Genomic DNA, 22,240 nt, shown 5'->3' on the forward strand with positions numbered 1-22,240 from the left:
CAAACCTGGCATGATGTCTAAAATATATTCTAATAAAAAAGAGGCCTCAAAATGCACTAGGTGCTTCTTTGCTTCTAGGGCTTGTGTTTTATTCCAGGAGCGCAGAAGAGCCACATGTGGGACATTTCTAAAAACTGCAGAATCTGGACAATACATATTTAGTAGTGTTTCTCTGGTAAAACCTTCTGTGTTACAGAAAAAAATTGAATAGCATTGAAATTCAGCAAGAAAAATGAAATTTGCAAATTTCACCTCCACTTTGCTTTAAAGGAACAGTGTCATCACAAATTATTTTTTTATACGTTAAAGATGTTAGTGCTTTATTAAAAACGTTTATATTCATTTGTGTGTTTGTGTTTTACTTTTTCTTATTTTTACACATTTTCTTCCCTATGGGGGCTGCCATTTTTTGTTCCATTTCTGTGTGTGTCGATTAACGACACATACAGACATGGAATACGGCAGCCACAGTCCCATAGGGACTGCGAACGGCTCCCGTCCCATTGACTGCAGTGTACGGCGTCTGTGTGGGAGCTGCGCATGCGCCGCTCCCACACAGTCCAATTCGAAATTGGCGCCGTCCGGCGCCATTTTCCTGTGGACCGGAAGTCGCGGCCGGACAGTAATATTACTACTTCCGGTCGCGGCTTCCGGATTTGTGCACTTGGACCAGCGGCAGCAAACGGAGCGGACGGGCCGGAGGGAGCCGCGGCGGCAGGAGCAGGTAAGAAATTTCAATGTATGTTCGTGTTTGTGTGTGTTTACTACTGTATGTAAACCTACTACACTGTGTGTTAGCTCAAAAAATGGCGACACACAGTGTAGGAGGTTACACCGTTCAAACCCCTCGTTTATCCCGGCACTAGCCAGGATAAAGGAGGGGGGGATGCTGAGAGCTCACTAGAGCGAGAGCTTTTTACCCAATTTTGCAAAGCTGCAATTTTGGGGACAGCTCCATCTAGTGACCAAAAATAGGTAGTATTATAAATTAGAATTAATTTATAATATTTCCTGACTCGTGAAAAAAATAAAAAAAATTTGAACAATGTTTAATCACCCACACACTAAATGTTTAATTTTTTAAAAAAAAACATGTTTTTCTGGCAACACATTCCCTTTAATTCCTGTGAAATGCCTGAAGGGTTAAAAAACTTTCTAAATGCTGTTTTGAATACTTTGAGGGGTCTAGTTTTTAAAATGGGGTGTTTTATGGGGGTTTCTAATACATAGGCCCCTCAAAGCCACTTCAGAACTGAAGAGGTACCTTAAAAAAAAAGGCTTTTGAAATTTTCTTAAAATTATGAGAAATTGCTGTTTATGTTCTAAGCCTTGCAACGTCCAAGAAAAATAAAATAATGTTCAAAAAACGATGCCAATCTAAAGTAGACATATGGGAAATGTGAACTAGTGACTATTTTGGGTGGTATAACCGTCTGTTTTATAAGCAGATGAATTTAAATTCGAGAGATCACGCTGTGACGTCACTTCCTGCCCCAGGTCCTGCATCGTGTCGGACGAGCGAGGACACATCGGCACCAGGCGACAGAGGCTACAGTTGATTCTGCAGCAGCATCGGCGTTTGCAGGTAAGTCGATGTAGCCTCTGGTGCCGATGTGTCCTCGCTCGTCCGACACGATGCAGGACCTGGGGCAGGAAGTGACGTCACAGCGTGATCTCTCGAGAACACGCTGTGTGTCTGTGCACTGCCAGAAGCTGGGTGTTAACGAAGAGAAGTGGATGATGCTGATTCGTCAGCATCATACACTTCTATTCACAACGCCCAGCTAGTAAAACAAGTAAAAACGCCCAGATGTACACACACACAATACACGCCCACTTGGACATAACTTTAAACACGCCCAGTTGTACTTAAGAAAGGCTCATTTGCATAAATACAAAAATGGTCATAACTTGGCCAAAAATGCTAGTTTTTGAAAAAAAAAACACATTACTGTTATCTACATTGCAGCGCCGATCTGCTGCAATACGAGATAGGGGTTTGAAAATCTGGTGACAGAGCCTCTTTAAAGAGGCTCTGTCACCAGATTTTGCAACCCCTATCTGTATATTGCAGCAGATCGGCGCTGCAATGTAGATTACAGTAACGTTTTTATTTTTTAAAAACGAGCATTTTTGGCCAAGTTATGACCATTTTTGTATTTATGCAAATTAGGCTTGCTAAAGTCCAACTGGGCGTGTTTACAGTAAAAGTACAACTGGGCGTGTATTATGTGCGTACATCGGGGCGTTTTTACTTCTTTTACTAGCTGGGCGTTAGGAATGGGAGTGTATGATGCTGACGAATCGGCATCATCCACTTCTGTTCGTTACCACCCAGCTTCTGGCAGTGCAGACACACAGCGTGTTCTCGAGAGATCACGCTGTGACGTCACTCACAGGTCCTGCATCGTGTCGGCCACATCGGCACCAGAGGCTACAGTTGATTCTGCAGCAGCATCAGCGTTTGCAGGTAAGTAGCTACATCGACTTACCTGCAAACGCCGATGCTGCTGCAGAATCAACTGTAGCCTCTGGTGCCGATGTGTCCTCGCTCGTCCGACACAATGCAGGACCTGGGGCAGGAAGTGAGTGACGACACAGCGTGATCTCTCGAGAACACGCTGTGTCTGCACTACCAGAAGCTGGGCGTTCTGAAGAGAAGTGGATGATACTTCTCGTCAGAACGCCCAGCTAGTAAAAGTAGTAAACACGCCCCGATGTACACACATAATACACGCCCACTTGGACTTTTAAACACGCCCAGTTGTACTTTTGCAAGCCTCATTTGTATAAATATAAAAATGGTCATAACTTGGCCAAAAATGCTCGTTTTTTTAAAAATAAAAACGTTACTGTAATCTACATTGCAGCGCCGATCTGCTGCAATAGCAGATAGGGGTTGCAAAATCTGGTGACAGAGCCTCTTTAACCCCTTAAGGACACGGCCAATTTTAGCCTTGAGGACAGAGCAATTTTTTTTACATTTCCCTCTTTGCATCCCGACGCTCATAACGCTTTTATTTTTTGTACGACGTAGTTGTATGAGACTTTGTTTTTTGCGGGACGAGTTGTACTTTATGTACGTACCATTTTTTGGTACAAATACATTATCGTTTAATTTCTATAAATTTTTAATTAGATTAAAATGCAGAAAAAAAGCAGTTGCGCAGCAGTTTTAATATTTATTTTTTTACACCATACACCGATCATCATAAATAATGGTATACATTTGTTGTACACGTTGTTACGGTCGTGGCGATACCAAATATGTCTATATTATTTCATGTTTTTGGACTTATATTTTAAAAAGTTTATTTATTATAAAAAATGTGTGTTTCTGTGTATTTTTTTAACTTTTTATTTATTTATTTACCATTATTTTTTTTTTACAATCATTTAACTTTTTTTGTTAATCCCATAAAGGGATTTATTATTTTGATTTTTATTTTGTAACTGCAATGTACTGGCATAGATCTATATGCCAGTACATTAGCCTGTTACTGATCGTACACAGGCAGTTGTTAGGACATACCTCAGTATGCCCTAACAACAGGAAATATGTTCAGACAGCCCTGGGGTCCTTCACTGGACCCTGGGCTGTCTGGCCATACGAGTTGTGGGCTTTGATCGCGTCACAGTTATATTCTGTGACGCGATCAATGTGCAGTCCCCTCTCTTTGAACGCCGCGATCAGCTGTCATCGCGGCGTTCAAAGGGTTAACAGCGGAGAGAAGATGTTTCTCTCCTCTCCGCTGTCAGAGCGGGGCCGTGGCTGTGTATTACAGCCGTTGCCCCGCTCTCGATCGCACACACAGAGACGGCAGAGACGGCTGTCACACAGGACGAGTATGCTCGTCCTAATGCGCGAAGTGCTCGCCGCTCAGGACGAGCATACTCGTCCTGTGTCGGCAACCAGTTAAAGGCATGGTGTCGCCCCAAAAACATGTTTTTTTTTTAAAATTTAAACATTTAGTGTGTGGGTGATTAAACATTGTTCAAATTTTTTTTATTTTTTTCGCGAGTCAGGAAATATTATAAATTTTTTCAAATTTTTCAAAATTTATAATACTACCCATTTTTGGTCACTAGATGGAGCTAGTTGGAGCTAGTTCCCAAAATTGCAGCATTGCAACATTGGGTTAAAAGCTCTCGCTCTAGTGAGCTCTCTGCATCCCCCCTCCTTTATCCTAGCTAGTGCCGGGATAAACGAGGGGTTTGAAAGGTTTAACCTCCTACACTGTGTGTCGCCATTTTTTGAGGTAACCCACAGTGTAGTAGGTTTACATACAGTAGTAAACACACACAAACACTAACATACATTGAAATCGCTTACCTGCTCCTGCCGCCGCGGCTCCCTCCGGCCCGTCCGCTCCCTTTGCTGTCGCTGTTCCATGTGCACAAGTCCGGAAGCCGCGACCGGAAGTAGTAATATTACAGTCCGGCCGCGACTTCCGGTCCACAGGAAAATGGCGCCGGACGGCGCCAATTTCGAATAGGACTGTGTGGGAGCGGCGCATGCGCAGTTCCCACACAGACGCCGTACACGGACGTGAATGGGACGGGAGCCGTTCACAGTCCCTATGGGACTGTGGCTGCCGTACTCCATGTCTGTGTGTGTCGTTAATCGACACACACAGAAATGGAACAAAAAATGGCAGCCCCCATAGGGAAGAAAAAGTGTAAAAATAAGAAAAAGTAAAACACAAACACACAAATGAATAAAAACGTTTTTATTAAAGCACTAACATCTTTAACATATAAAAAAAATTATTTGCCATGACACTGTTCCTTTAAGGCCAAAACTAGGCTGCGTCCTTAAGGGGTTAAGGAAATAGCTAAGCTCAGTTGTTTCCATAACTCCTGATCACCAAATGGTTGGGAGTAGGGATGTCATGATACCAGAATTTGGACTTCGATACTGATACTATGTGTAGTATTGTGATTTTGATACCAAAACGATACTTTGCCAACAGTAATAAAAAAAGAAGTTCTTTCATTTTCTGATGTGAGGCGCGAGGTATGATGAATTTTGAATGTGCCTCACATTAAGGGTTTGTGCACACTACCTATTTTCAGACATAATGGAGGCGTTTTACGCCTCGAATTACGCCTTAAAAGACGGCTCCAATACGTCGGCAAACATCTGCCCATTGCCTGCAATGGGTCTTACGATGTTCTGTGCAGACGAGCTGTAATTTTACGCGTCGCTGTCAAAAGATGGCACTTAAATTTACGCCCACGTTAAAGAAGTACAGGACACTTTCACCTGAAAACAGCTCCGTAATTTCAGACATATTTTGCGTTGCCGTGTTAACATACCCTAATAGTAATTAACCCCATCATGTTTCTCAGTCATAATGGGTTAATGTGTAAGGTAAATGATGGGGTTAATTACTATTAATGTGGGGCACATGGAGGTTAAATTCATCACACCTTGTGCCTCACAATAAGGCCTGATTCACACCAGCGCTGCATATCTCGGACGTGAAAAACTGCAGTTTTGTCACGTCTGAGGTGCATCCGTGCTCAGCGCTGCGGGACGCGATGTCACGCATCCCCCATAGTTGAGAGTCTATGGAGGGATGCGTGAAAAGATAGGACATGTACTATTTTCCCAGGGACCCTTCACACGGTCCCTTGAAACAACGGCTGTGTGAACGGCCACATTGGATTACATGGGTCCGTGGGACGGCCGCTGTTTCAACAGCCGTCACACGGACATTTAACACGCTCGTGTGAATCAGGCCTTAGTGAATGAAAGCAGTTTGTATTTTATTTTTTTACAGTGCACACATCATAAAAGCCGAGCAATGTAGAACGGGGTTCAGGGACCCCGTTCTAGAGATAGGTGCGGGTCCCAGAGGTGGGAACCGTATCTATCGGACATCCATGGCATATCCTGTGGAAGTGCCATAAATGTGCAAGATGGGAAAACTCCTTTGTTTCTTACTTGTAAAAGTAGTAAAACAAAAAAAGCGATATCAATTTGGTACCGCCGTAATTATATCAACCCGTGGAATAGTTAACAGTGAATGCCGTAAAAGCGAAACCCCAAAAAACAATGGCGGAATTGCTGTTTTTTTTCCCATTCCACCCCCCCCCCCCCAAATAATTTTTTTATAGTTTCCCAGTACATGGTGACATGAAAAACTCGTCCAGCAAAAATCAGGCCCTCATACGGTATTATCGATGGAAAAATAAATAAATAAGTTATGGCTTTTGGAAGGTGGGGAGGAAAAATGGCTGCGGAGAGAGAAGCGCCACAGTGCCGAATAGTTTTTTTGGGAGCTGCTCATGGAGAGCACCGCAGCCTCTTTATTACTGGGATGGGTCGGACTCCTACCAAATAGACATTCATCCCATCTATACATGTATGTTATTGTGGGAAACCCTTTGTACATATGAGTCACTGGGCTCAGGGGCATTAGATAACAACTTGTCATTCACACCCTTTCTGCTGGCACAGCTCTATACATCACAGAGCTGAGGGCTACCCCGGCACTTGGGAGGCGTGGCTACATAATTAGTCGTCCAATCAGCGCGCCCCAGTCCGACTTCTGCAGTTATATCAGCATTTCCCGATGCTGTGCTCGATTAGTAGGCGGTTATGGTGGACGCCGCTTGTTACAGGTAGTGGGGCCGTGTGACTGATGCGGGGCCTCATGACGCCGTGTCACAGGGAAGTCCAGCATGGACGATGTCATAGTTGTGGGTCATTCGGGTGAGTCGGAAAAAGACGAGCAAGTGCGTTCACCGCAGAGGAGGAAAAGACGGAGACGAAAGCGTCTGCGGGGCGCCTCACATACCCAGGTGTGTAACACGTGGGCGTGGCGGATTTCTCCAGTCACGTGACCAGGACGAATATATGAGTGCCGGTTAGAAAGCGGCTACGGAGGTGGGGAGTGAGGCCGCCGGGTGTATGTATTTCTCTAACGCAGGAGTCGTATTTTATGAGGACTTCTTCTCACAACAGGTGTGGGCTGGGCGGTTCTGCAGCCGTTGCTGCGCAGGTCGTGTCGTTGTGGGGCCCGTGGCCTATGTTTACGTTTGGCAGTAGTGCAGACAGTTCCGCTTTCTCTGAAGTGAAAGTGAAAGCGACTACTTGAAATGGGCTGTGGATAGGTCTTGTTTCAGTGACATGGTTTTCCTGAATAAGTTGCATAAAATAGGGCAGACCGCTCGTGAATGAATGTTTAAGTACAAGTGTATATCCAATGCAGATTTTATCTTTATGTAGTCCTATGACCTAAAGTGAAAGTAAAGCGCTTCTTCTGGCTTGTCCTGTTCGGGTGCATGCAGTCTATAGTCAGTGAGGAGAGGCTGACTAATGTTCAGTGGGGTTCTCGCTGACCGCTTTATTTCCCAGATCTCCTGAAACCTGTGGTATTCGCCGCTCTCTTATAACCTCTGACTGTTCGGCTTAAATTTATTCATCCGATCGAACACTGACGGACGTACATAGGGATGAGGTGTATTGTCACATTTTAACGCTTCCAGAGCGAATGATAGCAGTATGGGGTACCACAAGGACCGGTGTTAAGGTCCCCTTATACGGCCTGACGAGTGCCGTGTAAACGAGCGCTGATCAATGAGACAGCTTGTTGATCAGCGCTCGTTTGCTCTTTTCACAAGGAGCTGTATATGGGGACGAGCGCTCGTTACTCCGATCACTCTTCCCCATACGTTTCTATTGTCAGCAGCACCTCTCCCTGTTTACACAGGGAGGTGTACTGCCGACAACGATAACATTTTGGCAATTTAACCCCTTAAGGACACAGCCTGTTTTGGCCTTGTGGCACAGCCGATTTTTGCAAATCTGACGTGTCACTTTATGTGGTAATAACTTTGGAATGCTTTTACCTATCCAAGTGACTCTGAGACTGTTTTCTCGTGACATAATGTATTTTACGATACTGAAAAAATTTCGTCGTTAAATTCAAGATTTATTTGTAAAAAACACCAAAATTTAGAGAAAATTTGCAAAAATCTGCATTTTTCTAAATTGTAATGTATCTGCTTGTAAAACAGATCATAATACCACACAAAATAGTTACTAGTTAACATTTCCCATATGTCTACTTTATGTTTGCATCGTTTTTTGAATGTCCTTTTATTTTTCTAGGACGTTACAAGGCTTAGAACTTTAGCAGCAATTTCTCGCATTTTCAAGAAAATTTCAAAAGGCTATTTTTTCAGGGACCAGTTCAGTTCTGAAGTGGCTTTGAGGGCCTTATATATTAGAAACCCCCTATAAAACACCCCATTTTAAAAACTGCACCCCTCAAAGTATTCAAAACCACATTCAGATTTTTTTTTAACCCTTTAGGCATTTCACAGGAAATAAAGCAAAGTAGAGGGGAAATTTACAAATTTAATTTTTTTTTTTTTTACTAAATTTATTTGTAATAGTGTTTTCTGTAACACAGAAGGTTTTACCCAAGAAATGCAACAAAAAATTTATTGCTCAGATTCTGCAATTTTTAGAAATATCCCACATGTGGCTCTAGTGTGACAATGGACTGAAATACCGGCCTCAGAAGCAAAGGAGCACCTGGTGGAATTTGGGGCCTCTATTTTATTAGAATATATTTTAGGCACCATGTCAGGTTTGAATAGGTCTTGTGGTGCCAAAACAGTGGAAACCCCCCAAAAGTGACCCCATTTTGGAAACCACACCCCTCAAGGAATTTTTCAAGAGGTATAGTGGGCATTTTTAACCCACAGGTTTTTTGCTAAATTTATTGGAACTGGTCTGTGAAAATGAAAAAACATACGATGTTTTAGTTTTTACAAGGAATAAAGGAGAAAAAGCACCCCAACATTTGTAAAGCGATGTCTCCCGATTAGGCCAATACCCCATATGTGGTAATAAACTGCTGTTTGGACCCACGGCAGGGCTCAGAAGGGAACGAGGGCCATTTGGATTTTGGAGCGCAGATTTTGCTGGAATGGTTTTTGGTGCCATGTCGTGTTTGCAAACCCCTGGAGGGACCATAACAGTGGAAACTCCCCAAAAGTGACCCCATTTTGGAAACTACACCCCTCAAGGAATTTTTCTAGGGGTTTAGTTAGCATTTTGACCCTACACGGTTTTTGCTGAACTTATGGAAATTATGCCGTGAAATTGAAAATCTAAATTTTTTTCTAATAAAATGTAGTTTTAGCTCAGATTTTTTCATTTTTACAATAGATAAAGGAAAAAAAACACCCCAATATTTGTAAAGCAAACTCTTCTGAGCACAGCAATACCCCATATGTGGTAATAAACTGCTGTTTGGACACACGGCGGGGCTTAGAAAGGACGGAGCGCCATTTGACTTTTGGAGCTCTAGTTTAGCTGGAATGGTTTGCGGCCCCATGTCACATTTGCAAAGCCACTGAGGGGCCAAAATAGTGCAAACTCGGCAAAAGTGACCCCATTTGGGAAACTATACCCCTCGTGGAATTTATCTAGTGGTATAGTGAGCATTTTGACCCCAGTTTTTTTTTGCTGAATTATTGGAATTATGCAGTGAAAATGAAAATCTACATTCTTTCCACTAAAATGTTGAATTTTTTTCATTTTAACAAGGAATAAAGGAGAAAAAGCGCCCCAACAATTGTAAACCAATTTCTCCCGAGTACGGTAATACCCCACATGTGGTCATAAACTGCTGCTTGGATACACCACAGGGCTCAGAATGGCAGGAGTGCTACTTGGCATGTAGATTTTGGTTGATTGTTTTTTGGGCGCCATGTCGCATTTGCAGAGCCCCTGAGGTACCCGTACAGTAGAAACCCCTGAGATGTGACTCCATTTTGGAAACTATACCCCTCAGGGTAATCATCTAGGGGTGTACTGAGCATTTTGATCCCACAGGTGTTTCATAGATTGTATTAGAATGAGGCAGTATGAAAATGAAAAATTATTTTATTTTTTTTTCCCAAAAATATGTAGTCTTGCACCCAATTTTTTTTCCACAAGGGGTAATAGGAGAAAAAAAACACACAATTTGTTACCCAATTTCTCCCGAGTACGGCAATACCCCATGTGTGGCCCTAAACTGCTGTTTGGGCACATGGCAGAGCGCAAAATGGAAGGAGTGCTATGTGGCTTTTAGAGCACAGATTTTGCTGGACTGATGTATGGGCACCATGTCGCATTTGCAGAGCTCCCTTAGGTACCAGAGTAGAGTGTAAAACCCTGGGAAGTGACTCCATTTTGTAAACTACACCCCTCAAGGCATTTATAATTTGCCTGGATATATGACAGGGCTTAGGAGGGAAAGGCGCATGTGAGGCCTATTTTGGTGATTTTTGCAGCATTAGCCCACAATGGCAGGGCTCTGGGGTCAAATAGTAAAACAAACCCCCAAGTAGTGACCCCCATTTTGGAAACTGCACCCCTGAAAGCATTTTATTAACGGGTGTAGTGAGCATTTTGACCACACAGGGTTTGTTTTTTTCTATAATAAATGAATGCTCAGTGAATGGTGCAAAGTGAAAATTGCAAATTTCCACAGGTATGCCATTTTAGGGCACAATATTTTGTGCCCAGTTCATGCCACTGAAGACAAATACCTCAAACTGTTAAGCGGGTTCTCCCGGGTATGGCGATGCCATATATGTGGACGTAAACTGCCCGTTGGGCACGCTGTGGCTTTTGGAGCGCAGATTTTGCTTAGTGGCAGTTTTGTTTGGGGTTTTGCTGGTATTTCAGTTTATGATGTGGGGGCATGTGTAAGCTGGGCGGAGTACATCAGGGGCATAATAAGAGGGTGTAATAATGGGGTAAATAATAATCCGCAGATATGTGGCCGGTGTCGCACTGATAAATGGTGCCAGATCTTATCCGCTTTTGGACACTCTGCACATTTTGCATCGCCATATTCTGAGAGCCAGAACTTTTTTTTTTTTCACCACCGGAGCCGTGTAAGGGCTTATTTGTTGCGGGACAATCTGGTAGTTTTCATTGGTACCATTTTTTTATTTTTTTTTTTGATCACTTTGTATTTAATTTTTTTGGCAAGCAAGGTGACCAAAAACCTGCAATTCTGATGTTTTTATAATTTTTTTTACGGCGTTCGCCATGCGCTATTAATGACAATTTTACTTTATTCTGCGGGTCGGTGTGATTTACGGTGATACCAGATGTATATCGTTTCTCTTATGCTTTGCAGCGTCTACACGATAAAATCACTTGTTTCAAATTTATTTTTTGTCACCAGATTCTGAGAGCCATAACTTTTTTATTTTTCCGTCAAAAAAGCTGCCGGAGGGCTTTTTTTTTGCGGGACGGGCTTCAGTTTCTAATGGTATCATTTTGGGTACATGCAACTTTTAGATCCCTTTTTTTATTCTGTTTTGAGAGGGGTAGTGACTAACCAACAGCGATTCTGGAATAGTTTTTTATTAAAAATTTTTACGGTGTTCACCGTACGGGTAAAATAGCGTGATTATTTTTATAGTTTGCGTCGTTACGGACGTGGTGATACCACATATGTGTACTTTTTTTTTATGTTTTTCTGTTTTTCCTATAATAAAAGACTTCTTATTATAGGAAAAAAGGCTGTTAGTGTTTCTTGCAACTTATTTTTTTTAAACTTTTTTACAACATTTTTATTAACTTGTTTTACTTTTTTTTTTTTTTTGTGTCCCACTAGGGAACTTGAAGGCATGAAGCCCTGATCGCTATTCTAATACACTGCACTACCTACATAGTGCAGTGTATTAGAGCTGTCAGCTATTCACTGACAAAGCCTATTAGGCTTCGCCTCCCGGCGGGGCCTAATAGGCTTCCGTACTAGGAAGCGATTGTTAGGCTACGGTTGCCATAGCAACCATCGGAAAACCCGCGTGTGCCGATGGTTGTCATTAGCAACCATAGCGTGCGGTCTAATCACTTAGATGCAGCGATAGCTGTATCTAAGGGGCTAATCGGCCGGATCGGAGCCTAGCTCCAGTCCTGGCCGTTAGAGCACGATGTCAGCTGTGACAAACAGCTGACACCCGCGCCCGTGGCAACCATCGTGGTTGCCGACAGGCTACAAGACACTTCGATGCATCGAAGGGGTTAATCGGCCGGATAGGAGCCTAGCTCCGGTCCTGGCCGTTGCAGAGGGGTGGCGGACATCTGATTACCGGCGGTGATAGCGCTGGCTCAACCTGAGCCAGCGCCATCACATACCCTACGTTATGGAGCTGTGATTGGTCAGTCTGGTTTGACTGACCAATCACAGCGATCGCCGGCAGGAGACCGCTGTGAATGGTGCCCTGCCGTCTTACTGTGCCGGTCAACTGTCATAAACAGTTGACGGCACAGTTCTGTCACCTTGTCGTTTGACAGGGTGACAGTTTTTAGCCAGGACGCACCGGTACGTCCCTGTGGCTTAAAGCACTTCAATGCAGGACGTACCGGTGCGTCCTGGTGTGCTAAGGGGTTAAAACTGAAATCCGCCTACGAACGATCGTTTGTCGGCTGATCGTTGCCCTGTTTACACAGACAGGGGCATTGCTAGGGTCTTAAGATCAGGGGCACAATCTCCGAGACACATATTTATCCCACCCGAAATAAAATAAAAATAGATTTATTTTTTTACCTATATATCGGAGATGTCAAATCTCTAAGACAGGCTCCTATAGCTACACTGCTGGATAGAATTGGATGCATTGTCTCAGCAGACCGTATTACACATAGTTGGCTTAGCTACATGGCCCCAGCAGACCGTATCACACATAGTTGGCTTAGCTACATGGCCCCAGCAGACCGTATCACACATGATAGACTTAGGGCTCATTAAGACGAGCGTGGTTCTTGTCCGCGGGCTGTGCGTTGAAACAACGCATAGCACACGGACCTGTTGATTTCAATGGGGCTATTCAGACAAGTGTCCGTTGTGTGAAACTCACTGAATGTCCTATATTGGTGCGTTTTTAACCACCTAGTCGCCTATTGAAGTCAATGGGTGCGTGAACCACGGACAGCACACTGATGACATCTGTGTTTCACGCATCAATTGCATTGGAAAAAAAAAGTGCTTGCAAGTGCGTGAAAAAACCCAGCAGACCGTGTCACACACATGATAGGCTTAGATACAGGGCCCCACCAGTAAGTATCCTTGTGATAGGTGTGTGTGTGTGTGTAGGCTTATCTCTAGCACTGACCCTATAGCTATGGATAGGATTAGATACAGTGGCTCAGCAGACAGTATCACACATGATAGGCTTTACTATAGGGCCCAGCTCGCTGACATTGCGGCTCTAGTGCTGGACCCAGGAAAGGTAAGCATAATAATAGTTTTGATTTTTTAATGTTTTTGTTTTTTTTACATGTTCGGTCGTTGGACTATGTCTGATTCCAGGACTACTTCGATAACGGCTTTTTTCAATAAAATGGTTAATGAGGGTTGTGTGGGTTTTATTTTTGTCGTATTTTGTTTAAACTTTATTACTACTGCCTTAATAGCTGCTGGCTGAGTGACAGCGTCCATTATTAAGGTGGGGCTTGGTGTTAGCCAGGGCAGAGGCTAACACTAACCCCCATTATTACACCGGTACCCACCGCCACGAGTGTCGGGAAAAGCTGGGTACGATCCAGTACCCAATCATCTGTAGGGATGGTCAGGCACTGGGGTGGCCGCAGGCTGGTGTTTGGCTGGGAAAGGCTAGAAACAGTGCCCCTTCCCACCCTGATAACGCTAGGCTGCTATGTTGTTTCTGGCTGGTTATGAAAAATGGGGGGGGGGGGGGGGTGGTGCATGTAATTGTTTCCAATTTATGAAAAGAAAAAAAAACACTTCTGTGGGGTCCGTCCCCCCAATTTTCATAACCAGCCAGATACAACATAGCAGAAGCTTAGTGTTACCAGAGTGGAAGGGGCCACAGTTTTTGGCCTTCCCCCAACCTAATATCAGCCTGCGGCCACCCCAGTGCTCAACTATCACTACAGATGGACGGCTACTGGATCGTACCCAGCGCTTCCCAGCACCCCTGGTGGTGTGGGTACCAGGGTAATAATTGGGGTTAGTGTTGGCCTCTGCACCGGCTAACACTAAGCCCTGTCTTAATAATGGACGCAGTCAATCAGCCAGCAGCTATGACTTAAGCGGAAGTAATAAAGTTTAAAAGAAAATACAAAAACATAGATAAAATATTTTATTGAAATAAAAAAAAAAAAACACGTCTCATTAACCATTTTATTAAAAATAAAAAAAGTGGTCATCGAAGTAGTCCTCGAATCTGACGTAGTCTAACGACCGAACCTGTAAAAAAGAAAAACCATTACTAACATGTGTGGTAAGCTTAGATACAGGGTCCATGTGACAAGGTCTGTAAGACCCTGTATCTAAGATTACCACAAGGCATGCTTAGATACAGGACCCCAGTGACGTTACTATAGTAACAGGGGCCCGTGTATTTGGTTACGTAGGCCGAAGTTACAACAGTAACTTTTACAGATGTGGTGCGGGTAAACAATTGCAACTGCTGAGACGTGAACGTGCCAGTCGCTGGGGCATCGGGCCAAAGATCCGGGGCTTGGCCCCTGAAGGCCCGCTGCTGGCGACGCTCCTGCACAGAGCTTATCGGGAACGAGCCTTCTGTGAACGCTTGTCTGCCTGATAATTGGCTAGTGTAAAAGGGTCTTTAGGCTCAATTATTTGATCTTTTATTAATGACCTTGTGGATGGGATTGATAGGAAGTGCTGACGATACAAAACTTTGTAGGATACTTAAAACTCAGCTTGACTCCATAAAGTATTATAGAAAGACCTAGATAAGCTGGTAGCATGGGCAAAATCATGGTAAATTATTTTTAATGTTGATAAGTGCACTTATACCGCAATAATAGTATAAATGCTTATACAGTAAAGCCTGATTCACACGAACGCTGCGCATCTCGGACATGCAAAACTGCAGTTTTTCACGTCCGAGGTGCTCAACGCTGCGGGACTCGATGTCACGCATCCCCCATAGATGAGTCTGTGGAGTGATGTGTGAAAAGAACGGACATGTCCTATTTTCCCACAAACCCTTCACATGGTCCATTGAAACAACGACTGTGTGAACGGCCACATTGAATTAGGTCCGTGGGACGGCTGTCCCACGGACCTTTAACACGTTCGTGTGAATCAGGCCTACATGGAATAAAACTGGGGATAAGGGAACTTGAGAAGGACCTGGGTATTCAGGTAACAAATAAGCTAAGCAGCATATATTGTCAAGCAGCAGCTGCTGCAAAAGCAAATAGGATTTTAGGTGTATAAGAAAAAAACACGTGCTATCCCTTCCACCCCTGAGGTTTGTCTTCTGGGTCTATTAGATGAGTCGATATGGTTACATTACACCAGGATCTTCCTACGGGAATCATTATTTTTTTGCTCAAAGCTATTGCGGTCAGATGGTTGGGAGATAGACCGCCTACCTGTGGCCAACGGATACAATTGATAAACGTGACAATTCCATATGAGAGAACGGTATAAACTCATAGAGGCTGTCCCCACAAATTCCAGAGGATGTGGGATGTGTGGAATGCCTCCTCGCTGGCCCTACTGCCTCTGAGATCGTTTGAGAGCGGGCCTCTTCTGATCTTTAGGATTCCTGAAGTGGCCGGTGTTTGGGAGTGAGAGGGGTTCCGTTGTACATGACTGTTTCATGAAGTGTGTTGCTGCTTTCATGTCCTATATGTAGTTCTCTGCTTGATGTTTTGGATGCGATAATGTTACGTATCAAAACTCACATGTGTGGTAGTTCAGTTAAACTGTTATACTAAGGTTTGCCATACAATATGTATTATATTTCCTTGTAACATCCTGATTCGTGTTGTGCGCTTTACAAATATGTGAGATTGAGTATTGTTTCCGGTATGACCGGATACTCTTATCTTCGTTGTTTTTTGTTTTTTTTTATTTCAATATATGTACGCATGATGAGATGCCATTTTTTTTCTCTATTGATACATTAATTGTATTGTGTTTATTGTTTAAAAAAACCACGTGATTTCAAATGTAACATTACCCCTCTATAAATGCATTGTAAGGCCACGTCTTGAATATGGAATTAAGTTTTGAGCTTCAAATTGAAAAAAGGGTATAGGAGAACTGGAGATGGTTCAAAGGTGGGTGATTAGCTTATTAAATAGAATGGGAGATCTATTAAAACGAAAGGCTAGAGAAATTGGGCTTGTACAGCTTGGGGGGGGGGGGGGGACGACGACGACGCATAAGAGGTGGTCCTATGTGTGGTCAATACAAAGAACTAGCAGTCTGTTCTTTACAAAGGACCAGGGGACATTCATTGTGTACGGGAGAAAAGATTCAGACATCAATATTGGAAAGGGTTCTTTACAGTTAGTGTAGTCAAACTATGGAATGCCCTGCCCCAAAAGGTAGCAATGGCAGATGCTGTCTGCACTTAACCCCTTCCCGACGTATACTTATGTCATAGCCGGGTAGGGGGAAGTATGGAGCGGGCTCCATACAAAGCGTGTGTTGGCTGTGTTACAGCTGACACTTCACTGTAACCAGTAAGATCGCTCTCTAGTGCAATTCCACTCGTTTAACCTCTTAGCTGCGGCAGTCAATAGCGACTGCGGCATTCAAAGGGGCGGTAACCTTTTCTATCAGCCCCATGTGACATGCTTGCAGGGTGCCAATGCTTTTCAGCCTGGGGGCCTGAAAGGCCTCCAATCGCAAAAAGATGGTGCAGGCCTAGTCTGCCACCTACGGAAGTCCATTAGGCCCCCCCCCATCCGGAGGCGGAGCCTAATGGGCTTGCTGTCAGTGAGTAACTGACAGCTCTAATGCATTTCACTACGTGGGTAGTGCGATGATAAAGATCAAAGGTGCAGGCCTTAAAGTGGGACAAAAGTTGTAAAAAATGAATAAAAATGAAAGTTATAAGTTGAAAAAACTGCCTTTTTTCCTATAAAGTCTTATTGTTATAGGGAAAAAACGTTAAAAGTACACCTATTTAGTACTTATAGCATCCGTAACGACCCAAACTGTAAAACTATATAATGTTGTTTTCCCACACTGTAAACAATTAAAAAATAAATGCCAGAATCCCTTTTTTTGGTTACCTCCCCTTCCAAAACAGAATAAAAAGCCATCAAAAAGTCGCATGTACCAACAAAAACTACAAGCCGTCCCACAGTGTATTGCCGTAATCTTATCGACCCGCAGAATAAAGTAAAATTGTAATTTATAGCCCACGGTGAACATTGCAAAAAAATATATAGAAAATGTAAATTGCTGGTTTTTGTCACCTTGCTTGCATATGGAATAAAAAGTGATCAAAAAAATTGCAAGTACCCCAAAATGGTACCAATGAAAACTACTGATTGTCCTGCAACAAATAAGTCCTCACACAGCCCCGATGGAGGAAAAATAATAAAAATTCTGGCTCTCCAAATATGGTGACACAATGTGCAGTGTTTCAAAACAGATTAGATCGGGCACTGTGGATGAGTGCGACACTGGCCACACATCTGTGAAATATTCTATTTACCCCATTATTATACCCGCTTATTATGCCCTGATGTACTCCGCACAGATTACATATGCCCCCACATTATAAACTGAAATACCAGTAAAACCCCAAACAGAACTTCTACCAAGCTAAATCTGCACTCCAAAAGCCAAATGGTGCTCCTTCCCTTCTGAGCCCTACAGTGTGTCCAAACAGCAGTTTATTTCCAATGAAAAACTCAAGCACTCCTTCGATTGAAATATGCAAAATAGGTTTATAAGGCAATATAAGAGAAAAGGTTTAACGTTTCGGCCACAATCCGGCCTTTATCAAACGCTGCAAACAAAACGCAGAAATAGTATACATATTAGTAACAGAGTACATATACAATAAGTATGTACAGAAAAAGAGAAAGGGGTAAAAAAAAAAAACAGAAAACAAATTGTCGCATGGATAGTCTTATTTAGCACTGGGGGATTTAAAGAACATTGTACAGAATAATTTATATAGCCTGGGGGGGGGGGGGGGCAGGGCAGTATAAGAGTTGGCTACAATCGTCGAACCTTTAAGTGAAGTCAGCAAAGAATAGTACAAGTGCTCATACAGCGAAATAATAACAGATACAATAAATATTGCATGTCTTGAGTTACAGGGTCCCTCTTCTCAGGCTGGTGTACATCTCTGGTATGCAAGTTAAGAAAACAGATGCAATACAGTCGGACACAGTTTAGCAATGCAAAGCGTAATCTACATGACAAACTGTAAAATTGCAAATCTATGATTTTGGTCTGCAGGGTATCTTGCAGCTGTCTTCCTCCCCTGTGCCTATTTGGTTCATGTGAACATGCATGTTAACCCCTTTAGGACCTGTTCACATCACCGTTCATTTCCGTTCTGGGGTTCCATCTGAGGTTACCGTCGGGTGAACCCCGCAACGGAAAGTGAAAGCACAGCTTCCGTTTCAGTCACCATTGATCGCAATTGTGACGGAAACATCGCTAATGGTTCCCGTTCGTCACCATTCCGGCTGGTTTCCGGTTTTCCAACGGAATCAATAGCGGAGTCGACTCCGCAATTGATTCCGTCGGAAAACCGGAAACCTGACGGAATGGTGACGAACGGAAACCATTAACGATGTTTCCGTCACCATTGCGATCAATGGTGACTGAAACGGAAGCTGTGCTTTCACTTTCCGTTGCGGGGTTCACCCGACGGAATCCCGGAATGGAAAGCGAACGGTGATGTGAACAGACCCTAACATCCAGGCCTATTTTGGCTTTAAACCAATGCTTGGTCCTTTGTTTTTCGATCTGCACATTCCAGGAGCTATCATTTTTTATTTTTCTTCAATTTTCCACGTTAACTTCAATGGGGAACGATATAAACAAAGACTTTCTAATATAATGGGATGTCGGACTAAAGGAATTTCACATAATTTGGTATAAGAACTTTCAAAGCGCTTAATGTTCATTCTTTTTTCAGGATATTATTGATCTGACTGGTAACGGTGACTTCTGTGCACATGTGACCAGCTCGGAAGATAACGTAATAGACCTGACTGGACATGAAGAAGAGACCCTGCATGGCACGTTTCAGCAGCAGATGAAATCTGAATCTAAACTGAACATCTGTAATCGAACTGAAGATGGCTGGTCAGACCCTAAAAGTGAAGTGATCTTCAATTCCCTTGTGAATGAGTCCTGTAAAAGCAGAGATGACAAGTCAACTGAAAGCTGTTTTAGAAGTACATCCAGCAGCATATGCTCTGCAAAGGGTATAATGGACGCGGGTCATCCAGATCATCTGCCTAGAAGTAGAGATGCAGATCTTCCTATTAATCACATGAAACCTCCTCCTGTAAATTCTTTACATTTACAAGCCACTTATAACAAAGACCCTGGGCGTGTGCTTTCAGAAATTGGTACCCAGGTAGAATATATAACAAGCTCAACATCTGCTTTAATGACTGCAAAGCCGGAAGACAATGAAGAAGAAACTTTCAGCCAATCCCCTCTAGTCAATAAGTCACTGTTGTACAAGCTTCGATACTTCAAGAAGCCTCCAGTCAGTCATTTGTTTCCTCATACGTTCAGACATGACAAGGTAATAACTGCTATTTTGTGTAGAATTTGATTGCTGTCAGTGAATAGAAGCATTCTTTATAAAGGTGCACATTAGTGTATTATATTGCTGCTTACACAGGTGCATGACTTGTCTGGTTTCTGCCTCTGGAGGTAAACAAGGTTTCAATGTAATGACAGCAAATGTACTTAGTTTTATTTCTTACTTTTGCAAGATGTCTTACGTTCTACAGAACTCCCTTGTGCAGTGTTACGGTTTGTTGACTACGCTCCGGGTTTACATTTTGCTGTTATGTTAATTGTTGCAGAATAGACAACCAGTGCCAATGCCTTTAAGTCGTACAAATCTAGTGAACAACACAAAGGATGAAAGTTTCCATCAGGGCACGTTGTATTTCCTGTCGGAGTTTCTGTCGGCGAGTCACTACCCGCCTAAAGACCTTATCAGTCATGTCATCAATGTTTTGCTGGGAGCCGAGGATCAAACTATTAGACTTGAAGCTTACATGATTCTAATGAGAATTCAAAGGTAGGTGAAGAGAAAATGTTCAATTATAATTGTGGAAAGGTACACACACCGCCGTATACCATTCTGTTAGGGTGTGTTCAGACGCTACAGATTGTCACCATGCACTCAGTCCACAATGGAAAAATCACTAGATATAAATGTGGTTTTGTAGAAATCACATTTCTGCAAGTCCTATTCAAATAAATGGGACCGTCGCAGAAACTGCATTGTTATTGTGATTTACGTGTTTTATTGAATAACCGATAACCACAACTGGACATTTAGGTTTAGGAAATAAAGTGGATATTTTTTTTTCACCATGAAGTTTGATGGTTTTCCACTTGGATAACGGTGTAGTGGCAATAAAATGGTACGCCAATTTATTCAAGCATGTGATCTCTTGCATTCTTAGACTACATCCAGCTACCTCCGAGTCAGTGGCCTGGGACTGGAAGCTGCTGTCAGAGGTGATGTCCAAGCAGGTATGATAAAAAATGTATTAATGTACAAGTCATGGGGCTTTTAGGTTTCTTGCATGCATGTTTATAAGCTATATTCTACAATCCTGTTTAGATTAAAGATTACTACAGCAAAAAACAAATTTGGTTATCCGTATTATTGTGGTTGTGGGTCACATTAAAAGACCAATCTAGATAGTATTTTTAGGCCAGTCCTTGTCAAGGCTTCATATTTTTTTTATTTAGGTCTTAATGTTCCTAGACCAAACGGAAGAGTAGTTCCCAAAGCACTTGATCTGAGGTGGGACATAAACCGAGCCGCTAGAAACCTCCTCCATGATACATGTCATCCATGTAATGTGTCCAGATCTCCGAATGTTGCCTCAAACCACCTGTTTCTAGTCACTAATTTTTATCCAGCCGCACCTCATCTGCATAACACCTAGAATAAAAATCTGAAGTACACATTTGGTGTTATACTGCAAAATAATCCTCTCCTCCTCCTCCTCCTCCTGTGTATACATTTGGTTAATGTAAAGGAATTGGCTTCATATATATTGAGAATACAATTGGAGAACAGTGGAACAAGTTGTCTTGGGTATGCTGGTTAAAAGTAAACTAAGTTTAGCACGGTTTCAAGCAGCAGCTACAGAATAGTTTTTTGTTTTTTAGGGTGTGATCCAAATGTAATATTACACCTCTATACATCCCTTGTAAGGCTTGATCTTGAATATGGGCCACCATACTGTAAAAAAGGGTATAGGAGAGCTAGAGGGTTTAAAGGAGAGGTCTCATCGTGACACACCTTTTTGAGTTGACGCTTGCTCCTAACTGATCTCTGCGGGTTCATGGCTTAGAAAACCCAGTGATGAAGACTGAGGTTGGCCATACTTTTCCATGTGTAGCAGCCAAAGCAGTAGTATTACATGCCAGCCTTTCAAATGAACGGCCATCATGTAAGACAGATGAGATTAATATGAGCTTTTTAGCATCTACAGCTCCAGTTAGAGGACTAGTCCACTTTGGACAATACCTACTTCTTGTTAGAAGGGGCCGTTGAGCTGATTACAATGTTTCCCTCTGCTGTGACCCCCCCCCCCCCCCACCCCACCACAATTGCCATTTATGGGAAAACCTGGCAATGAGTTACATTTCTCTGCATCACCACCACAGCGAGAATTAAAAGCTACGTAAACCTCTGTAGCCAGAGGGATTAGTTGTGCCTTCTTCAGGATGAAACCACTAGGTCTGAGGTTGAACTTTGATTTCGCCTGTGTCCTGACATTGAAAGAGTTGGGTGCAAAAAGGTGAATTTGATCTAAGACTTTTTTTTTTTGCTTTCTTTTTAATCATCATTCCGGTTTAGGAACACCAGACCAGTCACCTATTTCTCCAGTATGTGGTGCAAACCTTAGATGATGATTTCCACCTCTGCTTACAACGGCGAATGCTACATAAATGTCTGTGCAAATCAATGCTGTCTTGTGACAAGAGTTTCTATAATGTCAAGTAAGTGTTATCCACGCTTGAGGTTAGGCAGGAATGGTTTCAGTATTTATGTAGTAACATCCACTTTAATGTCCCTGCAAATGTAGATATGATGGGGGGGGGGTGTAGGACAATTTTAGGTAAACTGTATAATCCGCATGGGTTAGCTTTAATTTAACAACTGATGAAGGGATCAGCTTGACCCCCAGAAGGCAGTTCTCTACAATACAATCTTCCCAGGTCCCTATACTTTCGCAGTT

The 22,240-nt window shown here is 42.9% G+C and overlaps 1 protein-coding gene across 4 annotated transcripts in view; it reads left to right on the forward strand.

The window, feature by feature from the left end:
- The first annotated feature begins 6,539 nt into the window (after nt 1–6,539).
- The window catches only part of SIMC1 (SUMO interacting motifs containing 1), an 83,416-nt gene continuing 67,715 nt past the window's right edge, over nt 6,540–22,240 (forward strand). Inside the window, exons 1-5 of one of the 4 annotated variants that reach the window (XM_075856468.1) lie at nt 6,540–6,810; nt 18,928–19,548; nt 19,835–20,055; nt 20,447–20,516; nt 21,859–22,001. In XM_075856468.1, coding sequence (XP_075712583.1) covers nt 6,691–6,810; nt 18,928–19,548; nt 19,835–20,055; nt 20,447–20,516; nt 21,859–22,001 — 1,175 coding nt within the window. In that variant the 5' untranslated portion in view covers nt 6,540–6,690. Of the gene's footprint in view, nt 6,811–6,846; nt 6,974–18,927; nt 19,549–19,834; nt 20,056–20,446; nt 20,517–21,858; nt 22,002–22,240 lie in introns of those variants that run through there. The other 3 variants (XM_075856470.1, XM_075856471.1, XM_075856469.1) reach the window with 3 other exon arrangements.

This window comes from Rhinoderma darwinii, chromosome 3 (genome assembly GCF_050947455.1).
Source record: "Rhinoderma darwinii isolate aRhiDar2 chromosome 3, aRhiDar2.hap1, whole genome shotgun sequence".
In the NCBI taxonomy this organism is placed as follows: Eukaryota; Metazoa; Chordata; class Amphibia; order Anura; family Rhinodermatidae; genus Rhinoderma; species Rhinoderma darwinii.